General features: G+C 36.2%; 1 protein-coding gene across 1 annotated transcript in view; it reads left to right on the forward strand.

The window, feature by feature from the left end:
* Nucleotides 1-177: 177 nt before the first annotated feature.
* The window catches only part of LOC104626788, a 23,995-nt gene continuing 11,597 nt past the window's right edge, over nucleotides 178-12,575 (forward strand). Inside the window, exons 1-2 of the mRNA XM_010294809.1 lie at nucleotides 178-293; nucleotides 11,145-11,220. Coding sequence (XP_010293111.1) covers nucleotides 178-293; nucleotides 11,145-11,220 — 192 coding nt within the window. The remainder of the gene's footprint in view (nucleotides 294-11,144; nucleotides 11,221-12,575) is intronic.

Below are 12,575 nucleotides of genomic sequence, written 5' to 3' on the forward strand. Positions count from 1 at the left end.
CCTCGGTCTCTTTTTTTTCCTTTTTCCCTCCCCCGAGCTCAGCCGCCTCCCGCTAAGCGCGCGCCCCGAGCCGGCCTCGGAGGCGGTCCTGCCCGGGCTCCCTGCGTTCGCGGGGACATGCGGCTTTGAGGAAGGAGGTGCACGCCAGCCTCAAGCGTCTTCTCTGGAGCGGCGGACATGGGCCCTCCGCGGAGGGGGGCAACTCCCCTCGCCTCTCTCCTCCTTGCCGTGGTCCCACTAAGATCGGCGGGCGCTGACGGTGCCCTGGATCAAGCGGGATCGGACCCGTCTAGGTTAGCGTGGGGCAGGTGATGGCCCGTCCCTTGTTGAGGTGCCGGCCTCGCCTCTTGCAGCTGCCTGGAGTTTCTTCTCGTTGAGACAAGAGTTCTAGCTGTGGGAGCACAAGGGCAGAACAGACTGCTCCCGGCCACAGGAGCGGGACGGAAGGGACTGCCAGGAAGATCTTCATCTCTGCAGCGCTGCTGCTAGAGTTAGAGAGCAACCTGCTGCCTCTCCTCTCTGTTTCTTTGATCTCCTGGAGAGGGGAGGTGAGTTGTCTTTCCCTCTTGTACTGTAGCAGTGGAGAAAACAGGCTAGCTTGCAAGCTGCAGAACTTGTTCAGGGTGGCTTCAAGCCCCAGCTGACTGCGTGGTTTATTTTACGTGAGAGTCAGCCCTGTGAAAAGGCCCACTGATGGAGAAAGAGATTAGCACCGTGTTAACTGCGCGGTTCTCTCTCCTTTGCTGCAGTGCCCACTTTCACCGTTGTTTCCTGCTCTGCCTGCTCCTGCTTTCAGCATGGTAAAGAAGAATACTATCCCCGATGGGTAAGTATCCCTCACACTAAGCAAGAGGCAGGAGCAGGCACAGTCCTGCCCGCAGAGAAGGGGCACTGACTGCCCCAGGCGCTTTCTTGCCACAAACATCTTCACCACCTACAGCCAGGTAAGGTAGGTATCTTCTCCAAGACAGGAACAACCCAACCCTTCGTCCCCCAGGTGAGTATAATGCTCCAGCCTGTCTGTGAACACTTGTCCTTCATCAGCCAGACACAGTCCCTTCTTCCTAACCTTCTTACCCCCAGGTGTATACTTACTGGGGAAATGAGAGAGTAGTCCATCCTTCTGACTGCTCAGATGTTTGCTACCAGTAGTGAGGGAAGAACTGATAAGATGCGAGCAGGTGGTTGCATGCATGTGATCAAGGAATATTTTCATGGCTTCAGGTCCAGAAACATCCCGTGTTTTTGCTTTAAGCAAGAGGACAATAAAAATGTTTACTGGAAAAAATAATAATTAAAAAACCTCAAATGCACAGTCTTTTCTTATGACTTGATTAGGAGTGCATATGGAGACCACAGAATGATCTCATTTAAAACATACATAGTTCTATTCTCCAATTCTACTGGGATGGGGAGGAAGGAATTCTAAGTTTAAAACTTTAACCCATGTGTTACTGCTGACATCAGTACAAACTTCTTGGAGAGGAGGGTGTACTGAGAAACAAAGGCACACTGTAAGGGGATAATAACTTGCAGTTTAGATGTTATTTGAGAAAAAGTTGACATTATCCTGTTTTCAGGGGAACTGCTAAATAAGTTTATTAAGAAAATTCTTAGGGGGAGCACTAAAATACAAAAAGTATGATTTACTGCAAAATATCTTGGCCTAAAAGCAATAAATAGAAACAAAAGATGAACAAAACTTTTAAAATAACTTCAAGATACTTGTTTTTTGGCTTGTTCAAGATACAAGTTTTTTTCATAGCTGACAAACTCAGGGATTAAAATTAGAATAACATCTGAGAAAGGCTTTTTAAGTGTGTCTTTTTCTGAAAGTTTCTATGAAATTTCAGTTAAAAGTTGGACAAAACTGAGCTAAAGTGGATTAGGTTTGCAAGCAGTAATGCAGAAAGCCTGAAAGAATAACTGTCCTCCTTGTTTTTTCCGTACTTGGAAATTATTACTAAGACTGAGAATAATTTCTCCTTTTTTCCCCCCCCCTTGCATTTGAACTGGAGCAGCTTTCAGGCTACATGCATTTCTTAAGTATGGAAGAAGCAGTGGACTGTACTTTTGGCTTCTATGATTTAAAACTAATACCTGTGTATCTTTAAAGGAGAGAAACATCTACTGTGGAATAATTGGTTATAAAGTTAGTGTTACCATCTGACAAAGCTCATGATAGTGAAGTGCTTCCAGCTTCTCCAGATACTTACTTTTTGATTGATCAAATCCACAGTATTGGGCTTTTGGCAGTAAAGGAGTTTAAGGAATTGTCAGTCTCCCAGTCTCATGCAGCAATATATTGATGTCTTCCTTGTGCTAGCACAGCATGTTGTTTTTCTTCATTGTGGATTAGCGGTGAACGCTGGAAGAGGACGTAAGGAAATCTAGTTTTAACCTAGGTGACCCTGCACGTGTGATTTACTGGCCGCAGAGATAGTTGTTGGCAGAAGTGAGATTGTGGTATGCGATAGCATAAGGACCAGTCCAGATGGTAGCATACTGTGGAAGTACAACCTCAATCATATCACAGTCTTGTAATAGCAATAGATCTAACAGTAACTGCAAGAGAAACACTGGAGTAGATAAAAAAGGAAAGTCACACTACATACAGACATTTAAGATCGTTTTTCTGTCACTATCTCAATACTTTATACAGTTCTTAACAGTTTAATCCAAATTCCATTATGCTAATTAAAGCAATAACTCGAGGTTTCAGTTAAGTTATAAGTAGCTAGGAATACTGTGACTAAACAACAAATGGTGATTTTTTTTTTTAAACAGGTCAGCTAATTATGCTTACCTTTTACAAACTGTGTCTGCAGTATAATTACCTTTATGTGAGAGTTGTGTGTTAGCACTGTGCAACCTTGCTAGATAATAGCGCTTTGAGTGTACTCAGCACCTAAAGTAATATTAAAGTGGTATTAATTGCCAGTGTTGCCACTGGATCTGTACTGCAGGTCTTGTACCTTGCTCTTCTTGGCCCACTCTTATTCTTGTGTCCCTGTCACTCAGCCCTAGCCCTGAATGTTTATCTGATGCTATTTGTAACAGTCTTTGCTCCGGCAGCGAGAGGAGGAGGTGGACTGGAAGTAAGACTTCCTGCATTCCTTCATAGCAAAAACCATTTCTCCCTTTTTCCCAGTGATGTCTTGGAGCAGAGCTAAAGCGTATAGTGTCCGTTGCAGTTTCAATTCTAGAAACTAGTGCTGAAGAAGTAGTTTTGTAATGAAGTGAGATGTCAGTATAAGAGAGGGATTCAGGTGACCCCTTGCAGTGTGGTTTCCACCATGTAGTCAAGTTCTCATTCTTCACACTGTCTGAAATGCTATTGTCCTTCAGTAGTTGTATACTATAATATCTTAGTGGAGAACCAGCCAGTAAAAGGAGTTCAAGTTATATAATAAACAGTCATAAAATACTATGATGTTTTTACAGATTTATACATATTTGTATATCAGCATCCAAAATCCTACTGTGGGTCTCATTTCATAAACTCAGGTGCAGTTCTGAAAAGCATGCGCAGAACTGTCACCTTTGTGCATGCTTCCCTTAAATGGTATAAAAAAAATAACAGGAGTGGGATCTTTTTATTGTAAGGACAAAGCCGAATTATTTCAGCCTATGGACCATAAACATACTTTTTAAACTGAATTGTTTCTGTGCAGACTTAAAAGCATCAGCATTTCATTTAGACTGGAATGTTGAAGGCTGTGGCATAACTGATTGTGCATGTTTAAGGGTGGATGGGAGAGAAGGGTTACCCTAAGCTGAGAGTTTATTTGTAAAGTAAAAGTGCTTCATACAATCAGGCATAGAATGTTTGCATTTGAAAATGTGAGGTGGAGAGAAATTACTTCTTATAATACCTAATTAAAACATTGCTATAAGACTTGAAGGCCCATATTTTGTGTTACAGTACACCACAGCAAGTACAAAACTATGCTATTACTGACATGATAAGGAAACTTTTCTCCCATGCTTTACATCCACACTATTTTTTTACAAACTATGACTTATTTGTATCCCACTTACAAGGGCTGAAGAAAAGCAAAGTGAGAAGTCTGTGTAGTAACAGGTGATTAAGAGCTATATTCCCATATTCCCTTCCTTCTGCTTTGGACCTGTTCAGTATGTGTTCTGTCTTGACAGTTTGTTATGGTCTTTGTAAGGCTGTCTTTTCTTCAACAGAATAGTATTGAATCTGATGTCTATAAAGTTATGTAAGCCACTTGGAAAATAAAGCTGTGTGTATATCATGCAGTACCAGTAGCCGAAAAACCGAGAAGAGTTTCCAAATGGTATCTTCTAAATGATCCTACTGCAGCTGACAGTATTTCAGACCTGAGTTTTTCTACAGTTACAATAATTATACTTTCTGAGTGTTTTCAAATTCACTTTCCCAGGTAACTTCTAAATTCATAACTGCTTCATAATCATAGATGTTCATGAGGAGCTCCAGAATTGTAGAAACCCTTGAATAGTTAAGCATAGCTTCGGATACTGCTCTCTGAACTTACTTCTCCACCCACTGTACCTTTTGAGTAATGTATACTTATTTACACTGTTTTACTAACAGTTATTTTTTAACTATTAGAGGAAAATCATTCTGAATTGATGCCTTGAGTTCAGTACTAGTTTTTCTTACTGTGGAATACTGGAACACGATATTGCTGAACTGAATGTTACACATGGAAAGATAAAGAGAGCTTACTTCCACACTATATGTGGAATATATACTTCCACACTATATTCCGCACTTTATACTTAAAGTTTTTCCCTGTCAAAAATACCATAATTACTCTGTAGAGGTATTATAGTTTGGGGGTTTTTAGCATATGCTAATGTAAACATCAGTTTCATAGGTGATCTAAAGTGGGTTTAGGCTTCAGAAAGACCAGTGAGTTCTAACTGTTTTGCTATAAAGAACTTGTAGGGTATCTGTTGACAGTTCGCTGTGCTCTGCATTTTTATATAACTGTTACTGAGATCTGACAAACTGAAGAGATGAAATTTTCAAATGATTTCCAATTCAGTGTTCCCATCGTATTGTACCTATGAATTATTTAGTAGCTTTCTTGTCTAGCTTGCCATTAAAATCATATGTAATATCTTTATATGAAACGTTTTTCTTTTGAAAAATCACAGAAGAAAATAAATACTAGGGTATCAATTTGTTTAAAGGTTGAGTATGAATTACAGCTGCATATTTGATGTGCTTCAGTTAAAACTTGTAGTACAGCCAGGTGTGGAACACACAGTTTTGTCATATTTTAGTTTAACATTTCTGTTAAGGGGATATAGTAGCTATAATTTCCAGTATAATTTTCTAAGTTTTAGAATTGATTCATAGTAAGATTTACTTTAACAGCTACGAATTATGCTCATAACAAATGAATAAAGTTTTCTTAACTAGATTTCAAAATTGTATTGAATAATTACAGGTATTACTGATATTTACACTCTATGCTGTGTTTTGCCGTTCATTGATACGAGGTTTTGTAAGTTTAAAAACTCACATAAACGTCTTTGCTATCACATTTATTTTTTGGTTTTTAATAGCAAGATTTATGCAAAATACAGCAATATTAACTCAAACTTACTGCAAGCTTGTCTTTATCATGGGCATTTCTGTAATGTCTTCTGTTATCCCACATGAATCTGGAGGCTGCGATGGAGGCCCTGTTGATGAGCCTCAGTTGAGTGGTCCTGGAGCTGATTGTTTTTTAAATGTGTTTTTCTAAGTTTGTTGCTGTTTGTTTCCTTTTGTTCTCAAGCAGAGGCCATTTCACTGGTTGCTGCTGTTACAAAGCATGTTGCTGCTAGATGCTTGGGTTAATCTAGATCACATATCTTGTGAACTTTTACTAGGATTTGTGAAGCTGGTTTCTTTTCTGTTCTACTGAATACCTCTGAATGTTTTAGATTTAAAAAAGACAATAAAACATGCTTTTCATTTAAATTAAAATGGAGAAACAGAGTAATATATTTTCATGTAAACTAGACTTGAAAACCTCTAACAGATCAGCTGACTAGAGTTTGTGGTATCAATAAAATTATATTTATTTAATTGGAAGACATTCAAGCATCACACAAATTTCAGAGGGAAGTTGATGCAAGGGAAATGGTGCAAGGGAAAGGAGAATGATTTTTTAGTTTGATTTTTAATGCTTTTTCTCAACCAAGAAGTGATTCTTTTGTTTAGAACAGCAAGCAAAATTCTGCCTGTGTGTTAAGGTAATGGATGGTGTTGGGGAGTGATGAAGACAAAACATGATAGGGAAGTGGGAACTGTGAAAGCTAAGTAGTTAAATAATTGGTTAATTTATATATTTTGTTGACTTTCAGGTCTTGATTTGCATGTAGTCCAAGGATTGTTTACCTGTTTGAAAACTTAGAAAAATAAAGCTGTAATTGAAAATGTATCATGTGTGTGCAAGTGCTGTTTTAACTACTTTACTATTTGAACATGCAAATTCTGTTGTATTATGGCTTTGGATGGTTTAGAGTTCAGAAAAATTTTAATTACCATATTGGGCCCATAAAAGGCTATCGTAGCTATTTTGATGCAAACTTAAGAGTATGATTTGCAGTTCTTTTTACACACTTCTCGAGATTCTGAAGGAGGTTTGGTCTGCTTGTTTTTTAAAAGGACCAGAAATATCACAGGTTTTAAGATTATGTTTGTCTTAAATATAATATGACAATAATAGAATATATAATAATGTATGCTGACCTAGATTGTCTGCAATTTGACAACCATTGTGTTTTGTACAGAAGTTCTCAGACTTCAGTTTCTTCCTAGATATATTTTCTGACTATTATTTGTTTTGGGAAGCTGCAGTGTTTCTCTGAATTTACATGATTCTATTTTAGATTCTTATCACAGCATCTTTCTAATGTGAATGCCATCGGTTCTATGGCCAGAGCTGTTACCTCTGTGATACAGATGCCTAGATTTATTTCTAGGCATAGAAATAAATTTCATGTCTGTGTCTCAGTAAGATGCCACTACCTCTTTCAGGAAACTCTTCCTGCTGTTTTTCAGCTACTTCATGTGCAGCTTGTTTTTCACTTGAGCCTCTATTACCTTTTAGTCATTGGTATAGGAATGATGATGGTGCCAGGACTTGTGATAACACCTTTGGCTCCTGGGTTGCTTCCTTCCACTTAAGTTCAAGCAGGACACAAATCGTGCATCACAATTCTCATCATACTTGTTAAAATGCTTATTTATGTCTTTGCTCCTGTAACTCCTGTTCAAGTTACCACCTGCAGCTCAGTTGTCTTTGGTCTTTTCTGCCTTTATCTAGACAACTTCTGTGAGAGTTTTACTTTCTTTAGTCCCTGTCACCTCTACTTCTCAACCCTATTCCTTTGTTGACAACAGAACAAATTTGAATTTATTTCCTTAGCCAAATTTCCCTAGCTTAATTTCAATCTGTTGTTTCTAATTTGAGATAATGTTTAGTTCTGCAGCACTATGCTGAAATTCCCTTTTAAAATATTTTAAAGATAACATGGAACAAATACCCTTTATATTTTTTGACAGAGTGCCTTCTGCTCATTTTCTACCACAGAGCTGTCAGCAGCTTTTGAGTTTCTTGCTGATTTTGCAGATTTTTTTCTGGGAGGATTTAAATAGCTTTAAAAACAGGAGAATAAACCCCCAAGTTTATTAAGGTCTGACAACAAACTCTGTAATCCTGATGCATTGTTCTGTCAGTTCCTTAATTTGAAAATAAATTCAGAATTTTTACGAGTCTTTGTTATATTGGTAATTAAAGAAAATAAGATTTTTAAGCCTTTTTTGGATCATTTCTTATTGGCTCCCAATTGCTGATGTTTATGATAATTATAGCAGATTTCCACTCATAATTTTCGAAGAGAAAGCAGGTTAAAAAAGATCTGAATTTCTAATTTATGGTATCTTTTAAATTGTCTTACTACATAAGGTAATTGGTCTTTTGTGGTTGGGATTTTTTACTTCTGCCTTCCTTCAAAATGTTTCTAAACATGTACATGTGAATATGGCTGGCTGTCAGATTAAATCCTACTTTTATAAAGCATTTTGTACATTCTATTGGTAGAGGTAGCACCAAAGAGTAATTGAAAAAATACTGAATTCTTTTTTGTTTTATCTCTATGACAGCATTCGCTGGACTAGTTTATAGATCTCTAGGTACAGCCCATTTTCTAATTCTCTTTGGAAGTTTAAGAGCAAAAGCAGGAAGAGTATTTCTTTGATTGAAATAAAAACAAGTAATTTCCAGAGTTATTAAAATTAACAAGAGGCAGGAGCTGGAATTAAACCTGACTTTGTCATTAATTTTAACACTAGTTCAGATTAAATATACATCTAAATAAGGTTCACAGCATTTAGTACCTTCCTCAGATGAAGTGGATGAGATAAAATTAAACTATTTAGAAGAACTGAGCGCTTCTTGCAACTAAGTTATTTCATCATGTTGTGGTTTTTGTTGGCTTTGGTAATATTTTTAGTCCATTTACACTGTTTATGATCTTAGTTGATTTATGTACAATTTACCTTCTTAAAGTAGGATAAATGGAATACAGGCTCAGATTTTTGTTTTCATATTTTACAAGTACCAGATTCCAAAGTTTACAAGCTTAAAAATTAACTTGGGAAGACTTCTCAAGTTTGAACACTTTTCTTCGATAATACACGATACGTAATTCTTTGAGCAATGTTTTTCAAACTATGGTGATTGAGAATGTGCTCTTTTTTTCTCTGTATGCAAATACCCTACGCTGAGGGAATCTATGAAGTAGGAGTTTGTTCTTACTCCCTTGTTGCAATCATGGGGTACAAAGTTCCTGCAATAATTTAGAATTTAGTAAAAGGTTTTACTGCAAACTTCTCTAGCTTGCCCTTATACCTTCTCACCTTGTATCTGTCTTCTACATGACAGCTGTCTGCAACAGCCTTCCTAATGATGAGTTGTTACTATTACTCTTTTATTATTTCATTTGTTATCCATTAATCTAAGCATCTGTATGTCTACATTGTGAGCCCTCAATCTGTTCTTTAGCTCATGATGAAGACAAAAAAGAGAAGTTAGAGCTAAAGCCATTAATGTAAGTAGGTTGTTACCTGATTTGTTAGTATCAGTTATGCTTCCAAGTTAAGCACCAAGGTCATCATGCTGTGTTTCTTCTGTTACTTTCAAGCATCTATGAATTACAGTGTTGTTATTTATATACTATGACAAGTATAATTATGGCTATTTCATTGAGACTTTTGCTAGCCAACATCCGCGTTTTGTTACAGTCCCATATGGGACTTGTGAACAAAGCAAAAGTGGTTAGAATATTTTAAAATAGAGTATTCAGTTTATTTCATAAATGATGTGGTTTTATGGAAATCAGAAAGGAATTTAGAAGCTGTTGGATGTCCCCTTTAAAAGGAGATTAATTTAAACATTAATTCAGAAAATTGTAAGTGAATGGGCACCAGTGTTAAAGAGTCTTATGAAAACGTTTTGTATTTTAATAGTTGAGGTACAAGCTAAAAATGCAAAAAGGCCACGTAGATTTTTAGGTCATCCAGCTGCATTTTCTGAGCTCATAATTTGTCCTCACAGGAGGAGAAGACACAAAAGTCCTAAATTTAGTAAGTTACCTCTTTGAAGGTAAAATTGATCTGCTCATTAACTTGTTTTTCTCTTCAGGTAAAGCTTTTCATAGTTTATTAAAAAAATTCAAATCTCTGAAATGTGATACATCAAGAGTTTTTTCAGTGCAATGTAGAGTTTGTGAATACCAATTCTTTGTGGTTTTGGAGTTGCTAGTATTTTGAGTATTGTAACAAGTCTTCATATTACTAGGTGATTTTTGCCAAGTTTTGGTGTGATTGAATATTCTCTGTATTTTTCAAAGTACCAAGAGAAAGTGCAGTTAAGAATGTTTCTTTGAAAAAGCAGCATACTACAAAGTAAATACATTTGCAAAATCTAGAAGCTTTGTATTTTTAATGAAAGTAAACTTTGCATTTCATTGTGAATTAAATGATTGATGCAAGCATGTGATAACTTTTTAAACTGTTAGATTCAGCCAAGTTGAAAAATTTCCACCAACTGTAATAAACAATCCTTTTTAACTTGTTGAACCTTACCCACCTGCTTTGCTTTATATTGGTGCTACTTGTTTGTAAATGCTGTCCTACCATTTTGAGGGGAGGAATTTTTTGGAAGTTGAAGAAGGAGGAAGGAGAAAGACTGTTTTCAAATGTCCTGACGATATCTTGAAACCACTCATGGAATAATTGCAGATTTTGGGACATAATTCTACTGTATGATAACGGCAATTGTGCGCATTATCGCTAAGAAGTATTTTCTTTGTGGTGGTGCTCTACAGAGAATAAAGATTCATTTTATTATGGCTACTGTCTTTAGACTTGCAAACAATAAAAACGTCTTTATTAAAGCTGTGTAGTATGCTAAATAAGCTTGTGCCCTGATCATATTTGTAGCAATATTCTGTTGGTATTCTTCCAGCATCTTTTAGGCAACCCCCTTTTCTTTTATCCCAAAATAATACTAATCAATTTATTAATTTTATTCAAATATGTAATAACCATTTCTTATAATTAATCTAAAAAGATCTTAGTTTCTTGGTGAAACGGGCAGGTTACTAATGGAAGATGGATTTTAAAAAAGATTTTACTTACATAGCAGGATTTTTTTGGTCATTTTTTCAAACTCATGCACATCTGTTATGATTGCCTGCTTATGTGGTTAAGGAATTTTAGGAAGTATTGGATCCTGCTGTTTGGAAATCTAAATCTTAATGTATTGTGCTAGTAGCTGTATGGTCCACCATAGAAAAAAGATAACTATCATATCTTTCTGCTTGGAGAAGTTTGAAATAACTATTCTATTCAAACTATGTGAAATATGGCACCAGATTTGCCTGGTATTTGAAGGATACTTCACATAGTTTGACATAACTGTTATTATCATTTTAAAGGAGCATAATTTTTATGTGCTTTGTTTTACCAAAGTTTTAATCCTAAGAATCAGTATTTTTTTTAAGAAGTTTTACATGAAGCTGCTGGTGTCTTCTGTTGAATCATGTCATTTGAAAATATTTAAAAATAAATATTTGTTTTATTACAGATGGCGGAGTTTGACACCAGTTGGACAGCCTATACCAGGGACTAGATTTATTGCATTCAAAGTACCATTAAAAGGGGTATGTATAAAAAGTAACTACAGATTGGCTTTATTAGATACGGTGAAAAAGTAAAGCAGAATAACATGAATATTCATGCAAACTTCAGGAAAATTATGAAAAAATAATGTATTCATGTTTAGCCCTTCCAGTCATCTACTAGTGGCTTTTTTGACATAATATTCTATATTTTTTCTTTAAAATTTGTATTCAGTGTTACTCTTTTTATTTATCTTTTAAAAATCATAAAATCTCTAACCAATCAGCATGATTCATTTGATCACTATTAAATGGCCTAAATCATTATCTTATTTAGCATCCTTTCATGACTGTTGTAAGAAAATCATATGGAAGGGGTTATGATACAAATAATAATCTAGGTAATGTAAGCCAAAATACAATTTTGCGGAAATCAAGCACTGATTAAAGAATACCAGCCACTGCAGTACTTTTAAAATTATAGATTCAGATTACCAATTTCATAAGCAAAAAGCTTCAGTGATCTGGAGGAATGCAATATGTTTAAAAAAGAAGTCTTCATAGATTTCTTTTATTAATGTATTAGTATTTCCTTTACATTCTTACTAACGTGGAGCGCCATCTTAATCTATTAAATACACTGAGTCAGATCTTTTAATTCTTTGTGACAATACAAAATGTAGAGGCTGTCTTTTTTAGACTGTTCTTTGGTGGATTGAGGCATAGGTCAAATAGGGCATATTTGCCTTTCTGTATAAATGAACACAAGTGCTGTATAAATTAACTCTTTAGAATTCCTTGCTTCAGATACACAGGAAATAAAAGTTTCTAAGCTCTTTTAAAGTTCAGTGGGTAGACATAACCTTAGGAGTTCAGAGTATATATTCTGTCTTAAGATGTTGTCTACAGATTGCACTCTAGTATTCATATACAAAAAATTTGTTTCTTTGGGTATGTTAGTGCCCATTACGTTTTCAGTTCACTTATATTAACAAGAACTGAAGTGGAATGCTTGCAAGGTTGGCTTCCTGCAGCTGCCTTTACAACTTTAGTATGATGGTTTGGTTCCTTTGACACCAAGGTTCTCATAGTTGACATAGGTCATACTCTCCGTGGGTGGATAGTACAATAGCTATGTGTCTTTCTAACAAAGACCGACAGTGAACAGATCTACCAGAGAATATAAAATTCACTAGATCTATAATGAGCTTCATTGCTATTGGGGTATTTGAGAGAGGAATTTTGCATCATCAGCTCCTGTAATTCCACTTGATCTAGCACCAATTTTTTTCATAGATGCACTATTCTAGGCACGATTTCTTCAGTGCGTATATTTCCAGTTCCCTGTCATTCTAGATTTCAGAGGATGATAATTCATCACTTACTTTACTCTTTCC

Source organism: Phaethon lepturus, unplaced genomic scaffold (genome assembly GCF_000687285.1).
Source record: "Phaethon lepturus isolate BGI_N335 unplaced genomic scaffold, ASM68728v1 scaffold13679, whole genome shotgun sequence".
NCBI lineage: Eukaryota > Metazoa > Chordata > Aves > Phaethontiformes > Phaethontidae > Phaethon > Phaethon lepturus.